Below are 27,927 nucleotides of genomic sequence, written 5' to 3' on the forward strand. Positions count from 1 at the left end.
AAATGTTAAAAAGAAACTTCAAACAGCCCTTGTTTAGCAGGCGGTCGAGGCTCGCTCTCGGTGGGGATCATGTGAAGACTAGCAGAGCAGTCACTCAGTCATGAATCAGACTTGTCAATAGTTGCCCATTTTCTCAACAGGTGCCTCAGTCACACACCATAATCCTTCCCCCCATAGGCTTCTGTTCTACAGAAATCACGATCGCACAGGACACCGCGTTTTCTTATATGCGACATCTATCCGTGTCTCAATACCCAACTCCCTTCTACAGCCTCTCCTGAGCTTTATACTCGGTATTCACACATCTCTCGCGCCTATGTGAGCTCACAGGGAAAGCATGAGAACTGTAATGCGGGAGCCAGGAAGTATTTAATCCTTTGTTATTGCTGCAGATAAGCACGGCAAACACCAAATGATCATCCGTTGGTCTACCAGGTAATTATGAAGTGCTGTTATATCGAGGTACTCGTCATGAATCACTATGCAGTAATCACTTGGTATTCAGATAGAAAAAGGAATCACTGACATAAAAGATCTTACTTTAAAAAATTAAATCAAAATGTAGGTAAAAGTTTCATATTAACTAAATAAAAAGTAAAAAGTTTTAATTAAAAAGCCAGGAAGCCATTTTCAAAAAGATTTTTTTTTTTTATAACTGACTATCAGTCATGAGTTTTCACAGCATTTTTTTGTAATTAAACTAGTTTTGTTTTAAGTTTTGAAATCCTCATTTCTTTTATATGACTCATACATACATTAACTACAAAAGTAAATTAAGTCCTATGGGTCACAGCCATCAGAATCCTGAAGAAATACAAGTATTCACAGAAAATTTTAAATTACATACAGTTTTACCCTACTAAAAAGTGTTCATCTCTACACTTACAGTTATGCTCTTTGAGCCACAGCAGTATTAAGCAACATGACAAAAAGATTTAGAGAAATTCTTCTTGGTTTTTCTGTCAAAAAGCAACAAACCAGTAAATATTCTACAACACTTATTAAGCTTCCACAAATTATATCATTTATGATGTGAATTAGAACCAACATTGTATCACCAAACTACTCTGGGCTTCCCGTTGTTACCCTTGTTTTCCAATTTTACCTATTATGTGTACACAAAATACTGATGATCTGAAGTAATCTTTTGTATTTTCAGGCCAGTCTTTTCCTGTAGCAGTGGAAGAGGCACATTTGTAAAATAATGTGGGCAGGTTAGTAGCAGCGTGCTTCGCTTTTCTAGGAAGACCTCCTGTAGAAACTACAGCTTCTGCATGACTCGCAAATGAAACATAAAAGGAGATTTACCAAAAAATATATCAGCTTCATGCAATGTTTTGAGATCATGTGCCCCCTTGTATCAGACTTTATAAACAAGTTCCCTAAGGAAGGTAAACTCTCCGAATGTAGTGTACAATTTAATAATTTCCAAATACCTTTGAAATTCATGTCAAATGAAGTTAGACAGTAAAACCGGTGCAGTTTGATCACTCCAGCTGTATGTCAAAATTCTTCCACATTGTTGGATAACATGAAAGTGCAGCACCAGTTCCTGTCACCCTCAATTTAAAAACTTTTGATATACTACCTCTGAGCATGGAGTTGTTTAAATACTATCTCTAACGTCAGTAAACTGCATGTACCACCTGCACCGTGACTTGAATTACCGAAACACAACACTACACAATTAAAGAGATCATCTCAGATTTCAGCAGAAAAAACATTGCACTGAAGAAATTTATATCAAAAGAAAAGATTTTAAACATATTTCAAATGTGAAATACAATTTGATTGTGTATCTGACATATACACAGATCATTATTTTATACAGGGTACACCACAGTGGCAAGTTGTTTTAAGTATGTTGATGGATGCATATAGTCTGGGCCAGATTTTGAAAATGCTATGTAATGGAGTGACTTTCTGTACAAGTAAGCCCTGTGAATTAATTTTAACTGCTCACATAAGGGCTTTCTAATTTGACATATAATTTTTTGTAATTTCTGTAAGAATGAACATAAAATATATACCTTACTTCCCATGTTGTACAGACAGCATGTCAGTATATTTTTTTTGCTCTGAAGTAATTTGTAAGAATTTTGTTCCTATTCATAGCCTTAATGCTATTTTATTCAACATTGTATACGCATTTTGACATAAGACTGGATTAATCAATTCGTTTCAACAGGCCAGCTCAGATGTACGCTGCTCCCTGTGCATTGGTAGACAGAAGACTTGCATTTTCGAAGATTTCTTTTCTCCACAATTTTTGACACTATGTAAGGATATTACGCAGAGAATATGCTAGATGATTGTTTAGAGAATACAAATACATCCTCAGAAAATGCAACCTTTAAAGACATTTACTTACGAACCTCGCCAGGCACTGACTGATTGATTCTGAACGGGAGCCCAGCCTCATACAGACCACATTCATCAAAAGCATCCTAATCATACCAGCATATTAACATTTTGAACTTTACTCCCGGTACTCAAGGAATGCAACTCATGAAATAATGAAACTTGGGGGAAATTGAGTCTTGTTTTCTATACGTAAAGACTACTTTCAACACAGCTAATGCATTCTTGCTGCATTCTCTGCTTTCTCCCCAGCAAAGAGCAAGAATTGATAAAAAGGCAGCTACTTTGGAGCAACCCCCTAATGTTGACATGTAATCATTGTAAAAATGGAACTTTCAACAGGCAATCTGCATTGATGCAAGTTCCAGCTAACTCAGACGCAGCTCATCTATGCTCATTTATTCCAGAAAAAAAAAGACAAGATTAAAAAAAATGGAACAAACTACACTAGCAAAAGTAATGCAAAGGCTACAACAGCAAACCCTTAGACACATAGTCAAAATAAATAAAGAAACAGGCAAGTGGTATTACCAGTAAATTACCAGCATTAATATTCTAGAATTTGATCATGCTTGGCTCTAAGCTCCAAAGTTTAAAAGGTATATTGGCAGTTCAGATGGTTCTGAAAAAGAGTTAGAAGAGTAAGGTGAGTATGTAAAATCTTCCCTGTATTTCAAGACTAAAGAAGCTGAAGTTATCCTGCTTATGAGAGAAGGTGTGGGCAACCTAAGAGTGGACCTGCAGTACCTACGAGAGAGATTTGCAGGGAAACATCTCAAAAGTACCAAAGACAAAACCAAGATCTCGTAAAAGGTAGAGGAAGATCAGACAGGAAGAAAGGCACACAATTTCTCTCAGACTACAGCAGAATTAGAGTGATACCGAGCCTTTTCTTTCTTCTGTCAGACAAGGAACATAATGGAAACTTCAGCTGCAAACTCTGAAACATCGTCTTTAGCAAGTTCCCAGCGCCAATGCACTACACTGGTGTACTCACACCATCCATTTCAAGACTTGAAAGGACTTTTATCACTTCTTCGGATAGTAGAAACCAAAGCACGTCACCTGGTTATGCCACTATTAGCTGGCAACTTGGCTTGTTTACCTTCTAATTTCTACTTGAGATGGAGAACGTGACTGGGAATGCAGAAGTACATAACACATGCCCTAGAGTCTTTTTCCATCTGACAAAGACCAGCCTCAAAATTGCACTCCTGCTCAAACCATCAGTCAAATACTAGTCTTTCATACTTCAGGCTGCTGCTCTCTCAATTGCGAAATGATTTGTGATCAGGAACAAGGTTTTAGAAGGGAGGTCTAGGAGAGAAGTAAGAGGCATTACCCAAAAGGAGTCCTACGAGAACCGTGGCTCTTCAAGACACAACCCAGCCCATGCAGCTGTCCTCAGGACAAGGGCCATGAATTCCCGCGATTCCAGTAACAAGTCTTTTACTTTTCTGTACTTCCCTCCATCTCTTTTTCTAAAACCATGAACAAAATTTTCCCCTTCAGTCACTTTTGGCCAGCAGGAGGCAATGGGCATGCAAGTACCAGCTACAAGGACTTGTAAAAGAAAACAGAAAGAGCAAAACGGAGTTAAAATCACAAATTATTCATTGTGATATGCTGGAAACTGCAGCTTTCATGCAGTTTGGACATTAAAAACTAACTGTAGGAATGTCAGTTCTTAGTATGACTGTGTTCAGAGGTGCTGTGTTTTACTCTCATACATTTAGACAGGAGCCCAGCCAAGACAAAGATGGGATACTAAACCCAGGCAATGTAGCTACATTTGGTATTTCACCTCAGATCAACCTCTGTTCCCATCAATTGAACTTGCATTTCTGACCGTCTGTACATTTGCACAGACCAGTCATCAGGTAACCTAATATGCAAACCTACATGAGTATGAAAATGTTTATAGGATCAGGACATTTGGTCAGAATTTCCTCATGAACTAGCGGTGTGGATACTCATCTGGTAACATTATCAACCGAATGGGTAAAGCTCCTGCAAAAGATCAAGCATGTATCTGTTTAAAAGCTGGGGGTGCTCTTTGTTTCTGAATACCGTAGTTTAAGGTATCTCAAATCAGAAGTCCAGAATCAGAAGGTATGTTTGAAATGTAGCCTTTAATTTTTCTCTTGAGGTTTTAATTTGTACTTTAGACTTCAGATCACAGTCTGTATTATTTTTGAAGCTTCATGATTAACCTTTAACTTTACTAAAACTGTTCAGCTATCATGAGTGCTCCGATCCTGTTACACACGGCACTGTCCTTAGGCTGCTGATGGAACACATCTTGCCTAAACATCTTGGCAAGTGATAACCTTTGCAACAACTTCTGACGGGCTTTTACATCAGACTGTTTCATACCTTCTCATGCTTTCTTTCATTAAAAAGGTCTTTCAAGCAAATGAGTATATATTCCTTTTTTTTTTTTAATCTTACACTTTACCTTAAAATGCCGCATTTTTTTTATTTAATCAAAATAGTCTTTGGTACTTTTTAATCACTTAGCTTTTTTGTCTAAAGTTGAAGGTTTATTGAAAACAGTCAGTTTACTCCTTATCGCTTTTCTCACTGTTTAGTCATGATCAGAAACAAGATGTTCCTTAAGATACTTCATATTTTCATCAAATTCTATACTTTCTGTTTTTCCAACTGGTTTCAGTACTGTTCTCTTCATTCCACTGCTTATTTTGTCACATTTCCCAAGTCTTACTATAACTCAGCGCTTGTTTTATTGCTGTATGTTCTAGAGGCTATTTAGATATGAAGGGCTCTTGGCTTGTTATCCTAAAAGGCCTATCTTGTACACAGAAAATGATCTGCTTCTGAAGTTAACACTTAGCTTGCTACTCTTCCTTTCAGTGGCACTCATTGATACAAAGTGTAATGTGACAATTTTATTTGGTCATTGGCTTAATGCAAGTTATTTTGGTTTCTGACAGGTAAATAATATCCTGCTGTTTTCTCATGACTTGCCAACACTGTTAAGATAGGAAGATGTATGTCTAAACATATTAAAACACAGATTCACAAGGCAGACCCAGTATGACCTAAAAAGTGTATTAAGGCCATCATTTCTCTAGCTGAGAAACTTAAAGGAGTGTGTTAAGGGGAAAGTGTGAACGGTCATTGCCACGCTGCTCAGCTCACTCTTCAAGAAGTTTCTTTGCTGCTAAAAATGTATTCATGAACTTCCCTCAACAGGGAAAAGTACTTTCACAGAGCAGCTCCAGCCGCATTAAAACTGCCAGCTTTCGCTTTTATTTTTCACCTTTCATTACATTTCTGTTAAAACATTTGTTACAGAGCAAAACTGAGAGTCCAAACTGCAAAGTTTGTTTAAAATCCCAAATACTGTTCTTTACTGAATGTTGGTCTTGTATCACTTCACCCTCAGAAACACTTTGACCTGAAGAGCGACACAAAGCCACCAGAAATGGGAAGGATGCAGCCAAAATTTTTATTTTTCAGTACAGTGTCCATACTTCTTTCACTTCGATTAAAAGTCGCAGCCAAACAGAGCCTTTGAGAAAAGAGGATGAATTTCGAGTCTTTCCATCTATGTTTGTCTCAGGTGTTACCTTTTCCAAATGCAAAATGATCCATTTAAAAGTGTAACTTTCCCTTTTAAATTAAAATATATATTGTCCCAAACACAATTTCCTTACACTCTACTAAACAGAGACAGGGATGGCTAGCGGCTACAAATCTTTAGGTTCTCCACTGATGCATAAACTAAACAAAAAAGACAATCTTACTTGTTTCAGAAAGCTTTATTAGAATAGGAATCTTTGAAGACAAACACAAAAGATTCTAATATGTTTAGATTTTATAATGTAAACAACTAATTTAATGCATCACTAGCAATGTACAATAGTCACCATCTTGTAACATGAATGCAAGTAAGAAACTGATGTAATCTGTGAGATATTTCAAAATAATTAATTTGAGAATAGAAAAAGAACTTTTATTGTGTAAACTCTCCCTGGTTGCCTTTTTTAAAAGGATCAGAAAACTGCAGCAGTTGAACCTTTGCTAAATGAAGGTAACAAGCAATCTTTTGAACTGGCCTCTAAATTAAGAACACATAATTGCCTGAGAAAGGGTATTTGATCAAAAGCGTTTTAAGTGTTACTTATCAGGAGAGTTCCAAAAAACTCCACAAGCTCCAGTTTATTTAAATGAGGGCTAAAAAACTTTCACATTTCTGCAAATTTTCTCAAGGTAGTTTGACACGTCTAAATTGTGTATTTGCCAGCATGCCGGGCTGCTTCTCTGCTAATATTTTTGTCCTGTAAGGGCAAATGGGGCTTTAAGCATTTTTGGGTCAAGCCAATGTTTGATGCCTCCTTTTGATTTCCTTAACTCCCTCTCAAATCTGTATCTTCTCGCTTAACTATTTTGCAGCTTAGAAAATTATTGCAAAAGTTCCTTTCCCATTTTTTTCTTTTCTATTATTTTTTCTCACAAGCACGGACAGATACATGATGACAAAAAAAGATCAGTTCTGCACACTGATCCCTGTTTAATTTTTATTATACCACTTGAAAGAACGATCCTGTTTTCTGGCACACTCCAAAATCAAGCCCCAGGTCCTGCAGTATTATCTGCACTGACGACCGGAGGCAGCCTGGGAAGCCCCACTCCCATGAACAAAGCTTCATGTACACCCAGCTGTCCCCTAAATGACTGACAGCGTATTGTTGTACCACTTTGCTTAAACAACAATGGGGTATTGAATCAAATACGACAACATAAAAATCTCCTCAATTCATAATTTCATACAGCATGCTGGGCTAGGAAAAAAAAACCACCCAAATTATTCAACACAATGGTAAAGTATGAAACTTTTAGGGAGTAGTCTGAAATAGGACTGACTTGCTGAACAGCCTGACGTTTTGAAGTAACAGCTAAACAGGCTTTCTAGGATTTCAAAAGCCACCTAAAATCTTTACGTTACTAGAATGAGCCTTATAGCCAGTATCAGCAAAAGGTATGTTTTTTATGTAAATACCTGAGGCATGACGGGTACAGGGACTGCTCAGAGCCCCACTGCTATCAGCACACAGAGAATTGAGCCTTCGGCACTTGTCTTACATTATCAAGCTGCTAATATAAGAGACTCAGCAACAGCAGAGGTATAAATGTATGCCAAGATGTCCTTTATGAATCCATGCTATGTAACCAAGTTTTCCAAAACCTGAAGTAAACGTAAAGCTTTTTTATAGAGAGCTGAATGCCAAGGAAAGCTCTCCTTTTGTCTGCAGGTTATGCTTCGAAGAATTACACCGGGGAGGAAGACGATAACTTTCTGGGTACTGCTGGGGAACACAGTGACTCCAGCTGAACGCATAACCTGACCTACCAGTCCTTCCTTGGGGTCCATGTGGCACCTTCCAAGCATGAGGGGCACATGGTTGGGAGGTTTGAACAATGCTGCCACCAGCTGGGTACCTACCGGTGACAGGGATGGGGTTGGCTGTGCAGCATATTCGCCCTGAAAAATACATATACATTGGCAAAAGCAGTTTTGGGTTGGTTAAATCTGCTCCTAGACTTGGGAGAGGTATTCTGCAATTTCAACTGTAAATAATTTTGGAAACTTTGAAGTTATCTGTTCTTAGCTTCGGCCATTTGTAGTGAAAACCAAAGGGCAAGATTCACTTGATGGTCAATACTGGGCTGTGGAAAATCATAGCTCTTTGACTCCCAGGAGGATCTGAATCCTTCTTTTCACTGTTCAGAACAGTGCCCTAACTCCTGCCTCGTGGGGTATTACAAAACGAGAAATCCCCCAAACTCTTCTTCTCACACAGCTCTCCTGAGCACTTCGGTGTTTGGTGAGTCAAAGAAGAGGACTACTCTGTGGTTGTCACTTTGTGCTCCTCTGCCTACCCAGCCGTGCTGCTCTGTAGCACGAGGAGGGCTCCTACAGAGGATTCATGCTCCTGCGGGGACAGACGTAGAATAAAATTAACATCTGCAGCTTGCGTGAGTGTGTGAGCCGCTGTGCTTGTAGGTAAAGTAATTCATCATCTTTTCCACCTGTTTTGTGAATCTCAGTCGTTTTCCTAGTTTCACTACAAACACCCAAGAACAAAATGAATTATTTTTTTTGGCTAGAAGCATTTTTTTCTTTATTTTGGACCAATTTGAACTGGGTTTTTTGAGGGGATGAAGGATGAGAGAGGAGATTTTGGACTGTAAAATCAATTATTTGTACAGGCGTAAGGATCTGTGGAAAACTAGGTCTCACAGTCTCTCTAATGGTGGGAAAGAGAAAGAATGAATATGAAGAAATACGTATAAAAATTAAAGTTTAACTTAAGAGTTCACTGTTTTGATTTTGCTTGATACCTCCATTTTAGTGTTTATTATCTCAAGTCCTGCATCCTTGAGAGAGTGAACTACTTGGAAGCAGTCTTGTATTTAGCGTATGTGAAGGATCTTGCTCGAATGAAGCTTAGTATTGGAACACAGACAGTCTGTAAGGGCTATGAAATGGAGGACACGAGTACATACAGAGCTTCTGGGGATGCAGGAACTCCTGTATCAAGTGAGGACATTGCATATTTGATCCTTTGAAGAGAAAGAAGGTTGGTTAGTGACTCCCTCCTGTCTCAAACAGTGGGATGTCCTGACTTGATGATCCGAAAAACCCAGTGTGACTACAAAAATCCGTATGTGAAATGAGTTTGGGAGGCAAGAGAGGGACTCAGATGCTATGTTAAATGAGATATAGGAAAGAATATAAACACCTTTTTCCCTGGAGATGTCTGACACTGTCCATCAGGTATCAAGGGCAATCAGGTAAAAAAGGAAAGCGAAATAATTTTCTCAAGTAAACCATTAGTGATCAAGCTAGGGTAAGTCTTCAGCTTTCTTGATGGAGTATTTAAAAAACCCTCTGAGGAAGAAAGCAGGATGTTGTACCATGGAGGTCTAGGAACTGAGTTTAATCTTAGTGCTCCTAAACATAGCTCCACAGCTTCCTCATGCTCAGCAGAGATCCAGACCTTTAATGTACCGATCCATGTTACAAGTAGCATAGCTACGAGAGTCACTTTAGAACTGAACGTTAAATTGGACAGGAATTGCCACAATCTGCACCGAGCATCCATGCATGACTACTTTTATACTCTTCCCATTACTTCACAAAACTATTGCTTCGTTCCTCCTGTAATCCTACCTCTGCCCAGAATAGACATCAGTTTGCCTACAACAGACTGAGAAAAGTGTTTCAGGACTAAAAACGTGGGCCATACTACAGACAGATGAGTGCAGAAGTTATGTAGACACAACAGATGACAGGATTTTGCTGTGGGAAGATGGTGTTGGAAGACAGTCCAAGTTTACAGAAGTGCTTACACTAGCCCACCGCCAAGGCTGGTTATGCTGTGTAGACCTATCTCAAAAAGAAGGAAAAGTTGTTTAAATTCTGAGCAGATAGAGGAAAATTGTACCAATTTGATGAAATGAAAGTGGTGACAGAGGAGCGCTCAGTTTCGTTATCCCACTGTATTTCACAGTACGTAAGTTTGGCTGTTCCCCTGTAATTAGTTATAAAACCTAACCTCCTTCATTTCCCTTTAAGTCTATTATCGGAACATCTATTAGGAGACCCTGGCTTCTTGAAACGAATCCTTGAAATCAAGGGGTGTAGGATGTCAAATTTAGTTTCTACTTGCATGTACATCCAGGGGTTATGTGATGATTATGCAACCAAAAAACTATGAAACTTCATTTGTACTACGTGAACGCATAATGCTAGCCATGTGATACTATTTCAAGAGAAGTGGAAAAATTAGGTGGCAAACACAATTTTGGCAAAAGCACAGCTCTTCAGAAGCAACATGTGCAAATCATTATTTTGTCTTGTAGAATGGTTAAGGAAATGTATATTGAAATGGCAATGATATAATTAGTGTGTTAAGCAACTTCATTGAATGACAAGTGATTAAACACGTATCAACAAACAGACACAGCGCTACTATGATTAGTGTGTGGAAAATGCCACAGAGTAACTCCGGGAAGTACAGGCTGGGCAACAAAGTTGAGTGTATGTTTTGCTAATCTAAAATGGAGGCACCTACTAAATAGGCAACTGGGTTTTCACTGAGTGCTAGTTTTAATTCATAAGGTCTGAAAGGCTTTACCCATCCTGGAAATTAAAATGAGTACAGTTATTAAAATGAAAATGCTGCCCATCAAGGGTCAAGACGAAAAATCCAGATCCTTGTCAATCCCAACTGCAAGACAGGCTACTAGGGGGGTCTCCTTCCACTTTATTTTTGCCTCCATCTCTGTCACCAACGTCTGTCTAGTAGGTGTATGTCTATCCATTTTTAACTATAGAGTAGGAGAAGAACCTACCTCTGTCGTCTTCCCTCTGTTTTTTCCTGCCAGGGAAAAAGCTGTTACATTTCGTGACACTGCAAGTGGGCTGAATCTCCTGCTGCAGTGTGACAAGGCAGAAAACTGACACTTTCAGCTTCTCCAAATTTCTCCAATACCTTTCTCTTTTAAGCTTCTGCCCTTCCCTAACAACTACAGCAGCAAGAAAAGTCAAGATTTTTACATTTCACTGTTGGCCAGCTGAGCCTAAAGTAACAGCAAAACAAACCAAACCAGAACCAGATTGCAGACAAAGGATAGCCAACAGTTGGCCTGTGGTCTACAGAAGGTTGGCTCACTGCATGTTGTTAATGCCTTTCTTTCCACTTCCACATGTTACACTGCACTGTAAGCCCTGCTGAGGTATTTTAATGCAAGCAACTACTAAGGGTGCCGTTCCAAAAAAGCTAAACTTCTCTAGGTCAGGGTTGCTATGATCCTGCTCTTCCGCCCTCCTTCTGTGTGCATTCCTGTTCTCTTCTTTATGCCAGATCATGCTACCGCACAGTGAACAGGTTTAAGGGTACTAAACAAGACAAACATTTCTACAAGAAAATCACTTTTCTGTACAGTTAATTTTTGTCTCATCCTCTTCAAGTGACATTTTACAAGGTGGGTAAGCTGCTCTAATAGCTTGCTGCTGTGGAAGGGATGGCTCTCCCTCCTCTTCTCTTGGCTGGGCAGTCCTGCTGTCTCCCTTGTTGCAGCTCTGGTACTCCTCTAAGCCCCAGTGGATCAGTTCGACTCACTTAGCCGGCTAAAAACTTGAGTTAGTTTCTGCTAGCTCAGTGGTTTAGGAAGCAGCCAGGATTGGAGATGAAGTCAATGGGAAGGAACAATGAAGGAAGAGTCTTCCACCTTGAAGATATTCAAAAGCCATTTGGATATGGTCCTGGGCCACCGGCTCTGGGTGGCTCTCTTTGAGCAGGAGGGTTGGACCAGATGACCTTCACAGAATCACAGAATCGATTTGGTTGGAAGAGACCTCTGGCATCATCGAGTCCAACCTTTGCCCCAACACCACCATGTCAACTAGACCACGGCACTAAGTGCCACGTCCAGTCTTTTCTTAAACCCCTCCAGGGACGGTGACTCCACCACCTCTCTGGGTGGCCCATTCCAATCCCTAATGACCCCTTCTGTGAAGAAAGGCCTCCTCACTTCTAGCTTGAACTTCCCCTGGTGCAGTTTCAGACTGTGCCCTCTTGTCCTGTCACTGGGTGCCTGGGAGAAGAGACCGATCCCCACCTGGCTACACCCTCCTTCCAGGTCATTGTAGAGAGCGATCAGGTCTCCCTTCAGCCTCCTCCTCTCCAGACGAAACACCCCCAGCTCCCTCAGCCGCTCCCCATCAGACTTGTGCTCCAGACCCTTCACCACCTTCGTTGCCCTTCCCACCCCAACCATTCTGTGATTCTGTGAACCTCACCACTCTTGTGAAACCTCACTCATGGTTGTCACCAGGATATTCCAACACAGGAGGTAACAGTCCCCCAAACACAAATGGTCTTTGTTTGTCATCATCTACATGACATGCATGTAAGATACCCAGAGACTGCAACAGTAGCATTTCATACCCTGCTGACATTACCGTGTAAACAAACATGTATTCACAAAGCACTGAAAAATCCTATTCTGCATCTTCAGCAAGAGGCAGTCACATTGGGAAGCTACTCAGGAAGCCCTGAATGAGAGCACTGAAAGGGTCTGGCAGGGAGATAGCTGTGCCTTGGTTTACGTTCTGTTCCCATTCGGCAGTTAATTAGTAACTCACTTTATGAAAATGAAAGATTACACATCCAGAAGAAAAACAAACGTTTGATCTCGGGCTCATCAAGGAAAACTTCAGCAGCTGCCAGGGAAAAGCAAATGTTCTGTCACGTACATCCAGACTGAGATAATGTGAAACAGAAGATGAAAAATACGGAGAGAATGTACCAATGCTTCCACATGCAGTCGTGGGGAGCACAGCAGATGAGGAAAAAGTACCAAATAGTTGACAACAACCTAGTGAGCCTAACTAAAACCTGATGGGATGACTCCTGACTGCAACGTCAACCTAAGAGGTGCAACTTTCCCGACACAAGAAGAGAAGAGTGAAGCACGGCGCTATATATCAAAAGCAGTTTATATTTCTGTCCTACATGAACTGTCTTCTTTTGGATCGCCAGGCACTCAGCTGTGGCCATGCCTGACCCACTCTGAAGGTCACGGAGCTGTCAAGGAGAAGGCAGCAGCCACCCAGATCCCACCGGCAGGAGAAGGAGACTGAGTTGCACGAGATGTTTTTACAAGATCAGGTAGGTGTCCTGATGCTGAAGGGGCTGTGATGGAATCACCAAGCTTTGGGAAAAACTGCTAAAAGATTTTTACGGAGTCAAACTAAAGTTTTCTCATTTTATTGAAGAAGCCGCCTCAAAGAAATGAGAACTGTATTTACAGTAAATCAAGTAGAAATGAGCTGACCAGTGAAGCACATAACACCAGCCAAAAAAAGGAATACATGTGTTTTTTAAAGAAAATCCTACCGTTTTATCAGTTTTTGGCTATGTCCAGGACACAAACACCCACTGTGAAGTAAATCTGAACATCTAGAAAACACTAATTTCACCTTAGAACAAAATTAATTTTAAGCAGGAATTAGTGTGGTGTCCAGTAAATAATCTTTTTTTTTTCTGATGTGGAAAGGTACCTTAACAAAAAACCCAATCCCATTCATCTTTTTTGGTTGCAGCATTGGACAAATTCTCATCCTCTGCATACTCACTGACTACACCATTAGTTTTCTGGGCTTTGTTTTTTCTTACAGGTAAGTCAGTCAGTGACTCCAGCTGGCATAAATTCCCCAGCTGCTGCCTCCCAAGCACGCTCTACAACCAATTCTCAGACCGTAACAAATACAGAGATGTGGACCTGTATATGTATTATGTATTTGCTGTTACAAGGTAAAGTTCCTCTTAAACCTTAAGTTTCAACGCTCCAAGCACCTTCCCTCAAGCCTGTCCCCCATCTCCGAGGTCTTCTGTCCCTAGAGAACTAATTCCACCTTTGCTGTACTCAAGCGATATCAGGAGCTGCTCACCGCCGGGCATCACCACAATCCGTTCACCCTGCCCCGAAATGCCTGTTTGCAGGCCGACAGCGATGGTTTGCTACATACCACATCTTAGTTTGCTTGTCACTGCTGTCTGTCAAGCTTTCCACCAGCGATTTCTGAAACTGCTGAGTACGGCATCTTCCCTTCAGTACAGCCCCTCCTGTTGGACTCTCTTATCAAGTCTACCTCATCAGTAGCTCTTCCACTTCTACAACTTCAGCCCCTGCTTATTCTCTTTCCAGTTATTTTTATACTTGAAAATAAAAGTGATAATAGTGGTAAATTATATATAACATCACACAATTGTTATCTGTCCTAGAAAATCCAAGTATTCCATTTTATGCATTGTAAAGTGTAGAAGAGTTCTGAAAACATGGTCTAATATACAACACAAATATAATGGATGGGATTAAGCAAGCACAGACTAAAAACATAAGCATAAAAAATTCATTGTCATCAATGATGACACAGCACATCTCATTGGGATTCTTAGGTGAAGTAAACAGTGGAAGTCAGTAATAATCAAATGGGCAGTATTGCCAGCTCTAAAAACCACGCATATGTTAAAACCTTCAAAATAATCAAAAAGTATTAATGAGACTTTAAGAAAATCCACTGGTCTTTGATCTGTCTCCTGAAACTTAAATAGAGAACTGGTCATCTCTCAATGAACATCAAGTTACTGGGGGTTAAAAATTCAGTCGTACAGGTAGCTCCATGGGAAGCATTGAAAAAAATCTCCAAATGGGCCCAATCTGTTCTTCCTCATCAGCAGGACTGACTTTAAAATAATTTTAATAAAAAAATGAATGTTCATACTTTCAATTTGCCTGCTGTTCAGCAAGCCTTAAGGATGCACCCAAGATGTTTTTGCCAGGGTTTTCTTCACAGCTATGACAACCATGGGGGTATGACGGCCCCGAAGCAGAGCCCTACAGTCATTAGGAGCTGAAGTATCCAGAAAAACAGCAATTATTACAAAGTCACTAAAGATGGTAACATTGCAAGTTGCCAAACTATACACGCAAACATGGAAGGTGAGTTTGACACTGCCTTGTTCAAGACGTAGTGGAAGTAGAAGTGTCACTTCTTAGACTGAAACTATGTCACAGGTCATCTTGTATGACACAGGCTGTCAAATTTAACCTAGCTACCATTATAGTGAGCCCAATAATTTGTGCTGAGTGAAGTACATCTCTAACAAATTTACGGTATTGACTAGATTTCTTTAGGGGAAACAGAAATCTCCGTTTCCTTCGATAGCTTGCTCTGACAGCATTACATCTTCTAACTAAAAGTTCTTGGTGTGTCTGTGCTCAAGAATTCAAAGAGCTCTTCATATAACCCAGTTCACTAAAGCTGAAAGGTATTTATTTGTATCGGTAACAAGCAACTCGGTGTTCAATACTTTGAGAAGCTGAGCAAGCAGAACTCTCTAAGACTTTCAGACTAAGCAGCAGAGAAGATGTCTTTACTCATTTTGGTGGGTTTTTTTGAGCATCCTCTTCCACTTAGCTCTAACTTCCTCTCTTTAGCCCACTTCCACAGCCTTCAGACATTCACTGCCCCGTTTCCCTGCACTTGCTTAGTTTTCGGCTCCATTCCACCTACTTTTGCTAAGATAGCCTACCTTTGAATTTTTCCCTTTTCTATCTCCGATTCCTCGTACCTTGAATTTTCCCAGTGACACAAATAGAACAACTATCTGGACTTCCTATTACTTTATACCAACCACACTCAATTAATTCCTCAGCTTCACACTGCATGCCTGAAGTCCATCATAAGCCCTGAGAACAGGTTGTCTCCCATCCCACAGCAAGGTAAAAAATACCAGGAATCACTACCATTGAGGCCAAACTCAGGTTTGCTGGAGAATGCCACTAGGAAGTGGTGATCAATTTAACTAAAAGCTGCTCGTCGCTAAATTCTACTGAAAAAAACCCAAAGAATAACGGCCATTAAGGAAAGAAAAATTTATAGTTATAGTCAGATACTAGGAAACGGAAAATAGAAAAAGAAATAATTCAGGAAAAAAATATTCTAAAACCCATTACATTTCTACTAAAGAGGTTGGCATACCTGAATGCAAAACCCAACAAGACATGTGGCGGGTTAGACTGCAGTGGTGCTTTAGGAATGTTTCCTTTTTTTTACTGTTTGCCAAAAGAAAAAGGAAAGACCAGCAATTGCTTCCAGAATACCGCTTCATGACCAAATGAGATATGCCTTGTCAATCAGACATTTGAAGTACGCACTAATTAGTGTACCAATATGAAATGTTTATTTTAATCTGAAATTGCTCAAATGAAGTATGTAAAAAAAGTCATTCAAATCACAAGCTACACCAATCTAAAGAATGCAAACTCCCTACAGAGCACAGGAAAAGAACAACCTGAAAAACTCCTGTGTCAAGTCTTGGTGGTATTTGAAAAAGCAAGATAATAGACTTATGTAGGATTGTAACCACACTGGTATCTGCTGGGTAACGAATCTCCCACTGGCTGTGAGTAGAGAGACACATTACAAAAGACAAGTCCAATCTAAAGGTGGACTATAGTGCTGGAGATGCCATTGAGAACCTGTTTTTTTTCTTTGTTTTTTGTTTTGTTTTTTTTTTCATTTCTGCTTCTTTTTTTGATCAAGGTATGTGGTCAGCTGTGGTTCTTCTGCCACATATATAGTGACAAATCTGGTACACAGCTTTGTTATCAGACATTCTCAAGGAACAGATTTGTTCACTTTCCCACAAACTATTCCACAGCCTCATTCAGACAGTTTTGCATTAAAAAACCTAGAATTGATAGAATCTATATTTTAGAATGAACATGAGCAAAATTATCTTCATAGGCACAGAAGTGGACAGATCCTGAAGTCAAACTATGTCAGGCCTCATAGCTGACACAAATCAACACGCCTCCTCTGAAATCACAGGTTTTCAGGTGACCATCCTAATTACCCTACAATATAAAAGAGATGATTGAAAAGTGACAGATTACATAAGCTAAAGAAGAGTTTCTAGGATTTAAGTTTTATAACATATGGATATCTTGCACTTATTTCATTCGAAACTTTAAAATGTGGATAATTCAGCTTAACAAAGGTACTGCAGTTCTGTCTCCTGTTTTTATAATAATGGTATCAAATAAACCTGCTGTGAGGGAAATTGTAGACAAGCAAGCAAAGTCATACCAATCGCACAGGAATAAGAAAGAAAAGGGGATTATTTTTTTTTAGTTGCATCCCTCTTCCCCAGAAAGTGGAATTCCTTTGATATTTAGGAAGGGGACGAGCAGAAATTTGTGAATCCTGTCCAGTATGTAGATGTATTTTGTGACCCGCTGGTTGGCATTTGCTTTTTAGATCACTATTTTTCCTTTTGCCCTCAGCTCAGATGAAATCTTTGCACAAGTGACAAGGGTTTCGTAATGCAACAACCACGCCATCTTGCAAGGACAAAACATTTTTCTTTCCTTTTTAAGAATGCTGTGGAAAATTACATAACTGAAAGCAACGATGAACAATTTTTAAACTTCAGATTGAAGTAAGATTAGGGAATTTTAGCTACACAATGGGCCAAGCAAACTTAATTCTACCTATTTGTGCACATGCTGTGACACAATCTTCATCTATGTGATTTCATGCATATTTTTCTTCCTCCCAGAAGAATGTCCTATTTGGAGCACTGAATGGGTACACTTGGGATCAAACTAATGCTGTGAATAATCTGGAATTTCCTAATTTCTAGGTGCTTGACTTTGCAGGCTCAATAACACTTTTTCATTTAGATGTCTTAAATATATAATTATTCAGATGGCTTAAATGTGCTTTTTGCTTACAAAGTCTTTTTTCTGTTTACATATCATACTCTAGCCTAAATAAATGCTAAGACAAAGGCCAAGCTGGCTGGTAGCCCAGAATGTAGTCGTTACTAAATTGACGGGGACCACCTTAAATTCATTGAAATGTCTAAATATTGTATTTGAGTTATAACTAAATTTTAAAAGGTGATCTTTACTGAAAGAAAAACAGAGTGACTTTAGATAAGCATAAACAAGTTGCTGGATGAAATGAGAACTGAATGTCAAAGTATGGTCTGACTTACCACAGCTCTCCATTACCGTAAAACACCAAACACTTAACGACAGGAAGTATCCTCACGTTACCATGTCAACAACTAATGGCCTTCGTTTATGTTAACAACTAACTTAGAAATTTCCAATAAAAAAATCCACCGATCCAAAATATGTCTAAAAAAACCATGGAAACCTTTCCCCAAAAGTAACTAATTTTGATAATTCTTAAGGTGACTTTTCCTTTTTCCTTAGAGAATCTTACATAGAGTCTGATAAAATGTATGGTAAATGTGAACACAGTAGAATTTAAAGATGGCTAGTAATCATTTATTTTGCAAAGGCAAATAAAACTGGTACTTTTTCCGTTCTACTGAAGATCTAAAAGGTGCAAGGTTTGGCTTAAAGTTTTCTTCTACTCGTTTCCTTTTTGCTTTTAAAACTTTTGGAGTATCAAAGTCTTGTCATGCTTTTATACATAAGAGTGCTGGAGGACAAGACGACTAGAATGGAAGTCCCCCTCGGTTCCCATCTGAAGCAGCAGGGTGATGAATGATTAACACTGAGGTTTTGGGTTTGTCTTTTTTTTTTCCTCTCCTGGCATTTTGCCAGAAGCTTGAATTAAACATTTTAAGACTAGCCAAACAAAATGGGAGTTTTACACAGTCTGATTAAATATCCCTTTCCCCTCTCAAATGCCAGTTTCTTGTGACAGATGATGGCTTCATCTTTCTGCTTTTCCAGCTACCCGTAACCTTCTAGTACAAAAAGGATAGACAAGACCTGATACATACACAAAATCAAACAAAACCTTTGCAGAAACCTTACAGCTGACTTTAAAATCAAAGCAAGCTCTTTGGGCTTTCCTAATCAGTCTTAAAAATATGTAAAAGGCAATATAGTTTTGTCTCCTTTTTGGGTCACTCTTTAGATCTAATCAGGATTTTACTCTGGCAAGATAGGCAAATCCCCGTGACACGAACATGCCATATGAAAAGCACAAGATGTGTCGAAATTTAAAACTTACTAATGCTGACATTCTGGCCTTACTAGATATTAATAAAATTATAAGAGTGTGGGGTGAAGGTATTATACCTGGTCATGGCTGGCTTCAATGGAGCTTCCGATACCTTGGAAAGTCATCTGCACAGGAGACAGTGTCAAACAGGTCATACACTCTTTGCCATTTTGTCTATCACTGTAGTGTACCTATAACAGAATAACATACGTAATCTGCTAAACACCAGGTTTGTACAAGGGAGTCATGCTAAAATACTGTCCCTTTTCAACAAGTTCGTAAGAAGAATTCCAAACATTTACATTGAATTCATCTTTAGTATAAAACAAGGAGTGTGTAAAATATCCTAGGTAGTCACACACTGAACTGGGGCCAAATTTTGTGTGGTATGTCTGTTGGGTAGTTTTTAAAGTGCTGAGTTCTTCAGTTTCTGAGACCTTTGAGACTGCATTCAAGATGTTGTATCTACATAATTAGAAGAATCTAGTTTTAAGTTATAATTTCCAGCCTAAATGTCATTTTGAAACAGCATTTTGTAGCTCAGGTATAAAACATCCATGTAAATCGTTATACCTCCAAAACCTTGGCAATAATAGTTTCAATTTTTCAATTTCAAATCCATTTCTACTAAAATCCACTAACTCTTTTGACAAGGCTACCGTTGTATATTTGAATTCGATTTTGTAATTAAATCAAAATGACAGATAAAATGGAGAAGAATTCACATTCTTCTTGAGACGGCTAGGCTATCCTTTTCTAAGAGTAACTCATCCCCCACTGACATCAAGATGTGCACGTCAAATCTGAATCTTGCATGAAATACAGAGGAAGACAGTGCTTCTACTCGAGTTATTCTCCTTGTCTTCACGTTCCCTTCAGATAGTTCTTAAATCCCCTAAAGAAAGGATGGATTCTAATATGCGGAGACAAAACAAAATTACATGTTGCCAGTGTTTCGTTATTAAGAACAGGTTGCCACTCATGCTGAATTGTTGAAATATTACAGTTCTCTGCATAGCTCCTGGCTTCCAGACAGGCAGATCAAGCACTTCGTTCTACAGGAGAGGTGGAATTTAGTTTATGGTGGTAATTCACATTGGCTATGTGACCCCTGTCAGAAATGGAAAGAGAGCTCAGCTCTGCTGGAGACAGACCTTTTATGTTAGTATCTATTTACAGCTGTATAGCTCTCAGGCAAAAGTTACATGATAAAGCCTCATATTGACATTGAGGCTACAAAATTAAACTTTCCTATTTCTGGAGACAACTCAGAATCCTATTAGAGTTACTCCAGGGGAAATCATTTAGTGACGTATATGATGCTTAATTGCACACCGTGCATATGAAACCCCCTGTGTCTAGCTCTTCTCTGCCACAGGTGCAAATTGGGAATGCTTCAGCTGATGCAAAATCCCTGCAAAACTGGCTGAGTGAGAGGAAAACCAAGTCAACGCTCTATTTTGGAATTACTTTACCGACAACACATCAAAACAGTTTTGCTGTGGCCAAAAGTAAGATACAGAACGTAAAATTCTTGCACTGCGTATAGAAATATTGATTTCACTCAGCACTCTTAAAGCTTTCTGGATTATCCCTGTCTCTCTTCCTCTCAACCCCCACAATACGTGCCTACTAAATTGCTTGTGGCTCTCTGCCAGAAAAGCCATACTACTTAGAAACCACAAGAGGCCCCTTTCACATATACAATGCTTTAACTTTGATTAATCGAAAGAGGTACGAAGGTATGAAATTTGGCTTGCAAATATAAACTGCAGTTCTTTAAATGTCAGCGACTACTGTTACGACGAGGACTTATCAAGCTTCCCCAACTGCGGTATCTGGTTGCAAGCTAGATAATTCTGCTGCGCACATGTTGTGGGAATGCGATGTACAGAAATGGGGCAGAAAAGCTCAGGAGGACGATTCTGTACTGCAAATATGACATAGCAAAAGGGGCAAAATTCTGCTGACTGAGAAAAGAGACGGAGAGATGGAAAAATGGCACTTTCTGAACTGCATAGCATGTTTGCAGGCTTATTTTTAATGAGAATAATATGAGTAAGGTTACACTTCACTAATGTCCACTGGAATAAAGCAAGGCTAACGAGCTGAAAGAACATTAGATATCCAGAGGAAAAATGATGATGAGTAGTATATGACACTATTATCTGGAATAGCAGATTTGATCCACACCCCCTTTGGAGTCCCACACTGAAATTGCAATAAATTCAGAATTTTCGTATCTTTCTAGGCTTAAATTTCCTGAAGGAATGTCATGATTCACTTTTGGCCTCATCTGAATGTATCAAGGTCATTACTTTGTAATTTCTTAGACAACAGTCTTCTAATTATCTCTTGCCCTGTTGAAGCTCTTCAGCTGAACCAAAATAAATGCTATGTTAATGATATGAATAGTGATATAAAAAAAGCAAAAGAGTAGACTTTGAATGGGGGACCGAATAAAACTTTGTCCTTTCATCAAATCTCTCTAGTCTACAGATTTGTGCAGTCAGCAGAAACATTCAGATTTCTTCTACGTTTGGCATGCCTATGTGCAATTCCCCAGTAAACCTGCTTTGTTATTTATCAGTCTAGCTGCTATATTCTCCAACTCTCTGTTTTATTCCATTCTTCTTCAAATTTGATCTATGATCTGAAGTTTGCGGTTTTTTGTCAACCAAGAGCGCTAGGTATTTATCTATTTGAGCAGTATGTCCAAAACAGGCACTCAGAAAGAAACGGTAGTACTCAAATAGTTATCAAATAGTCTGAACAGCAGCAGATGCTTCTACGTTTTTGGCCAGCAGTATGTTGCAAATATTTCAGTTTATATGTCCATGCGGCTAAGTACGGGAGGAACCTGAATGTCTCTAAAACTGGCTTAAGAATATCATATCATCTAAGGCAGGGGAGCATGAAGGCAGAGCAAATACTTGATTCAGTATCTGCGATCAAGGAGTGGTGACTGAAGGCTGGCCAAGTGCTCCAGCGGTGATTACGTGGCCATTATTGAGATTCACGACGACAATAACCCTTTTCTAAGTTCCTCAGTGCCTTAAGAGTCAAGAGTGCTTAACTACGGCGCACCACCGCCATAACAGGTAAGGTCACTTTGTGGACAGACGTGAAGTGACTCATCCAAATTCACCCGGCACTGGCAGGAGTGAATGGCAGTGCTGGGACTATAACCCATCGTTAAAGCCTCTGGCCTAACCACAACTGGTCATTTTCCCTTTCCTTATATTATAGAGGTAAAAATAAAAGAACTATGCAAGTCATTACTATCTATGTCCAGGATCTAATTTTTAGGCTTCAATTTTTTGTAATTAAGGGACACTCACAAATGAGCTCAGTGCAGTTTAAGGATTAAACAGCAATGAAATTTCACTCCTTAAAATTCAGAATGTTTTCTTTAGATAACATGTAAGCCAAGATTTTATAGAACAGCATTACGATCTGGTTAGAAAATAATGGCCAGCATACAGATGTCAGAATACAGAGTTGTGCAAATTTCTGAGTAAAATGCAAGACTCCAGCCTCAGACTATTATGAGTGATTTACACGTAATTCTCCTCCAAGGTGTGCCTACACAGCACAAAGCAGTGCCACAACAACAAGATCCTGGCAATAACTCGACATGAGTCTGCTCATTTATTGAAAAAAGCAGACAGCACTGCTAGTTTTTCTCCTGGGGAACTACATACGTGGAGTACCCAAGATAAATCATCTCTAACCAGCTCAGGAATCCCAAACACAGCACTCCGTTGTGCTGTGTGCGCAGGGCATGAAACCTCCGTGTGTAAAACACAAAGTGCATCCCGGGCACTAAAATAACAAAATATATTCTCCAAGTAATTTTTTCCACAGGCACATGCCATGGATTTACTCATACGTGTACGCTTCCGCCTTCAATATTCACACAAGACGCAACCGTATATCCTTTTCGCAGATTGCTTCAGTCAGGAACAAGCTGCATGGTACAAGTATGTACGGAGGGGTACTGCTAACTGGTGTAGGTATATAGAAACGTATGTGAAGGTCTGAAACCATTTGACAGCTATGTTGAAATTAGGCCCCCGTTTTTAATATTTTAAATTACTGAAGAGATGTAAATATTTTGATGGACGTTTATAGCTTCACATAAAGGAAGAGAGAAGATGACTGTTTACAATACTTACAACTGAATGTGGAATGGCATACCCAAAATTCTCAACCTTATGTGTTATTTTATAAACGAAAACCTCAATTACACTGCATAAAACTGCATAAGAAATTACATTTAAGGTTACTTCTATCAGAATGACGCTCCAAAAGCAGGAAATGTCCCACTTCTTTTGTATTTATATAAAGACGTCTCCCGAATCTAGCTTTACTAGAATACCCTTCCCTATGTGCAAGTGTTCTGATAGAAACTCTAAAAATATTGCAGGGTTTGTCTTGCAATAAGCTACTTTAACACACTGGATCAATACACAATTCCAGATAATGGCCATAGTTAATCTGCATACATTATTCTGTAAATACAACGTCCGTAACTTCAGGAACCGGATAGTCTGCTGGTCTTCAGTGGGCACTTCTGAATTTGAACATCCATCCTTTTGCGTGAACAAGGGCTACGGTTTACTGAATCACAACTAAGGAAGGTGAGACACCTGTTATACTACTACACAGTTAAGCTTAACTACAACATACTAAACTACTGTTAGAAAGGAGTTAACTGAGCATTAACAAGAGACTGAGGGGAGCAAAAATAAAGGTTACTATTTTCACACACTGCTCCTTAGATGTTCACAGTTTGAAACACAACTTCTGTCTGGCCAAATGCTTTCTTTCTTGACCATTTAATAACTTAAAAAAAAAATAATAATATGAATTACTAAAAGAAAGAAGTCATCTGTGACACTGGAGTTCATGTTTCCAAACCAAAACCTACTCTGAGTCAAAGCATCAGCAGGAGTCTTAGAATGCTAGACAGAAATAAACTAGGTAATAAAATGCCATTATGTTCAGCAATGCACAAATCTTCTGGATTGACAAGCCCAGACTATTTTGTTAGAACAAAGGACGGTATTCCTTTAAATCTGCCCCTTAAAGGGAAAGCACCCAATTTAGTCCTGAACTTACAGAATCATTTCCAAGATTTTACACAGGTTGCTCTGGCTTTACAGTGACAAGCAAAGCAGAATGGGCTCAAAAATCAGGTATTAAAACAGTAATTTTGACTTGGGCAAGAGTCTCGGGAAACATTTTTCTTTCTTTAGCTTCCTGGTGAAACGTTTGTCTTTTCCATATTGGTCTTTTATCTTCCTCTTTCTGTTGCTCATCTACTGTTAGCCATGACATCTACTAAAAAATTTAGGAAACAATCCTGTTTGTTTGAGCTCAAACTCTGTTTCATGCATATTTATTGGTGAAGAAATACTCCTGGCGTGAAATAAATTAAATATACTGGCTCATTTCAACCATTTTCTCAAAGGCAATTTTAGGAGTTTTCACCGTGCAAGATTCTAGTACTTAAAAGCACGAATCCTTGTGTTATCCATAGAGCTTGCCTAACAAATCATAGATTAGTCTCTTCAGACATGGAGCAGCATGACAGAGATTCCCAATACCACTTTGCATTCTTACTACCTGCTTTACAATTCCTTGTATGTTAGTTGTGAGAGTAGAACAGGAATACAGTAAAACCCAAAAAAATAAAATTGGGGAAAAAAATCCCATTGTATGAACAAAGTCTTTTAGGAGAAGTTGAAGCATAGATAGAAAACACAAGATTGAAATGAAAAAAATTGTCCCGGATGAAAAAATAAGAACTACAATAAAAAAAAAAAAATCCAAAAAATTGGAAAAAAAAAGCGTTGAATCAAACTGTTTCCTGCAATGCTGGAGTTCCTTGATGTAGTGCGATTACTAAATATAGTATTTTACTAATCTCAGCAGGGAGCTGGCTAACTGCATGCCCGTCAGATGTTTGTAACGGTCACCCCCTGTGGAACAAATCTAAGGAGTGCATGAAAAACACCCACATTTAAAAAAGCCCCCTTGCTAGATCATTAAGGAAAGATAAAGGCCTGTACATTTGGATGTGATATATAACACAATCATTGTGTCAAGAAAACATATGTTTGATTAGCGCGCCTCAGGTTCATTAATCGCTGTGTCTGCTTCACAGCAGTGGGCAGAGTTTCTACCGTAGCTACTGCACGGAAGGGGAACGACACTCGGTAGCTTAAAGACTGACGGTTCAGTAGTAAATCTCGAGCTATTCCAGCATGCTCCTCTCTTACAGAGTTTGAATAACAGCTCTATCGTAGTCTTAAATCTTCATTAAAATCCAAGTCCTAGGGTTTAGGCTAAGAAAGAAACCATTACTCTACCATAAATAGGTAACAACAAGCAGACTAAAGGCATTGTCATAGTTACTGCGGTAGTATTTCACATTCCTGACTACAGACGCTTCACATCGATAAAAACATGTGAAATACAAGAGTGAAAGAACATACTTGATACAGTTCCCAAAGCGAATATATAAAATATCTGGTAAATGCAAAACAAGTTTAGCATCTGAGCCAAAGAAGCTCGTACGTCCTTTTTTTTCTTGCTATTTAGACATCCTCTGAATTCAGAGCTCCTGTTTCAGTGATGCAGGAGATCTGGAAAGTTTGCGGGTATATTATGCTCAGTCAAGCAAGGGAGACCCAGCTCCGTCCTACCTCTGGATGTGATGTTTGGTTCTAATTACGAGAAAATTAGCTAACACTGCCGCTGTCACAGCAGCGTATAGGATAATCAGTCCAGTAAGGTGCTTACTGTTTACCTTCCACCTGTTAAACCTTAACGCAGGTTATGTATTTCTAAAGACAGTGTTCCTGGGGAGCACATGCAAAGCCAGCAACCATCTTTTCAGCGGTTGGCATCCAAGAGTGCAAAAAGACCTGTCTGTCTGATAGGGAAGCTGAAATCAGGAGATGGCACATGGCTTTCTATAAAAAATCACACTTAGATTGAAGAGTACCTTGCTACCCTGTGCGCTCCCTCTACTCCATAACTAAGATATGAATTTTTTTGTAGACACAGTAGAGAGTAGTTTAACTACAGTGAGTTAGAACACTGAATACAATCTTCCCCCCCCAATGAGTAAGAAAAACATTATAAGAAAAGAATAATAAATTAATTATTCAGAAATTAAAACACTGCAAAGCACTACAAATTATGCAAGCTATAGCTCACGGGTTTTGCAGAAACAATTGTCTGCCTCTGATCCATTCACACATAATTATTCAGGTAAATACTGTATTTTCAAGGACAGGAGTTGAAATTAATTTTATAATCACAGCCAAAGGAAACAGGAAAGATTGACAACCCTGGGATCTCCTGTTTTCATCACAGCCTAAAAAAAATCAGAGGGAGGTGATGGAGTTTGTATTCTGCTAACAACGTACACAGAGGATGAACATGGTACAGAGCGTTTGTGGAGGAGCCTCTGTCTTGGGCATCACCTTCAACAACTGACTGAGATGAGAGAGGAACTTGGTTAGTTTGGAGAGAGAAAATTGTTTGGGTTTAAAATAACTGTCCAGCAACAGCATAAATGGAAATATGTTCTGTTGAACACTCTTTTTCATTATGAAGGCTGTCACTGAAGTGAAGAATGAAGCAGGTATTAACTATTCACTGTTTATAAACGGGATGTGAAAGCCCCAAATGCTGCGTTAAGGAAAAGGGAACAGGATCACTATGAAATTGTGAGTACAAAACCAGCTGCCTGAGTTTGCCAAAAAGTCTGATGCTGGCACAGGCACTGGTTTTGTGCACTACCCCAGGTACAGGGCAGCATGCGGAAAGAACCACCCTTCTCTCTCTCCGTCTCTGGAGATACTCAGAACCTGCCTGGATGCGACCCTGTGCAACTGCTGTAGGTGACTCTGCTTTGGCCGGGAGCTTGGACCAGACGATCTCCAGGGGGCCCTGCCAACCCCCACCACTCGATGATTCTTTAATTAAAACAAGAAACATTCATTTCACTTCTGAAAGTTATCCTGCTTCATTGTGCTCCCAATTCTGAATGAGACTGAAGGAGACGACAGCCAAAACACCTTCTTTGAAAGCCTCGCCTTCAGTCACAGAGAGGGGAATAAACTGTAACTCGTCTCTTTTCCCCTTCTTCACCTTTCCTTGTTGCTTCTCTTTTTGCTTGAGAGTTGAGTTCCCTTTTTATAATTAAAGCTAAACCCCAGTCTGCAATGAATTCACCACTGCACCTTCACATTTTTGCCAGCTGAAACTTCCAGTCTTTCAAAGTTTTGGCTGTGTTCCTAGCCCAGGTCCGTAGCTAAGTTATCAAGTCACATTAGGATTTACTTAGAAAGATTTTGGCAGGGAACACAGCCTGGTGCGTTTAGTGCTGGCTGCAGTATTTTGAGAGATCCCAATAGCTTTTAAACTTTCTCATACGTAAACCCCCTAAATTCTAAAATTGGTTATGAAAATATAATTCACATTTTTTTCCACGGACCAAGTTATGCGCAAGGATACATGGGAGGATTTCAAATTGTTATTTGCAAGATGCCAGGAAGAAAAGCTAAAATACTACCAAGGTGACATCCACCCCACACCGGAGGATGCCATTAGCCAGTTATTCTCCGTTTACCTTCTTTCCTTTTGGGAACTGAAACAAAAAAGCAGCACCTGGCTGTTTCTGGAGGCAAGACAAGCAAAACTTCAGCGGCACTTGAATAAAGGGCTTTCTTCCTTGTAAGAGGGAGAGAGGTAACAACGGCCACAATAGAAGAATAGAAGAAAGCTAGTTCAGACAGAATCCTGGCCAGAAGCCAGGTAGCTGAAGACCTCATGTTAGAAAATAGATTTACCTTTGTTTTCCTAATTCTGCACACTCCTGAATTATTTCAGAAACATTCTCCCTGCAGCAAATATTACCTCCTGTGGTATGCTCTGTGAATTAATATGCAAAGTTT

The 27,927-nt window shown here is 39.4% G+C and overlaps 1 protein-coding gene across 1 annotated transcript in view; it reads right to left on the minus strand.

Annotated features, from left to right (window-relative positions):
* The window catches only part of STAU2 (staufen double-stranded RNA binding protein 2), a gene marked incomplete at its 5' end in the record, with an annotated part of 101,609 nt that overhangs the window by 43,388 nt on the left and 30,294 nt on the right, over positions 1-27,927 (minus strand). The window contains one exon of the mRNA XM_009696087.1: positions 19,030-19,143. Within this exon, the coding sequence (XP_009694389.1) occupies positions 19,030-19,143 (114 nt within the window). The remainder of the gene's footprint in view (positions 1-19,029; positions 19,144-27,927) is intronic.

Source organism: Cariama cristata, unplaced genomic scaffold, assembly GCF_000690535.1.
Source record: "Cariama cristata isolate BGI_N322 unplaced genomic scaffold, ASM69053v1 scaffold15682, whole genome shotgun sequence".
In the NCBI taxonomy this organism is placed as follows: Eukaryota; Metazoa; Chordata; class Aves; order Cariamiformes; family Cariamidae; genus Cariama; species Cariama cristata.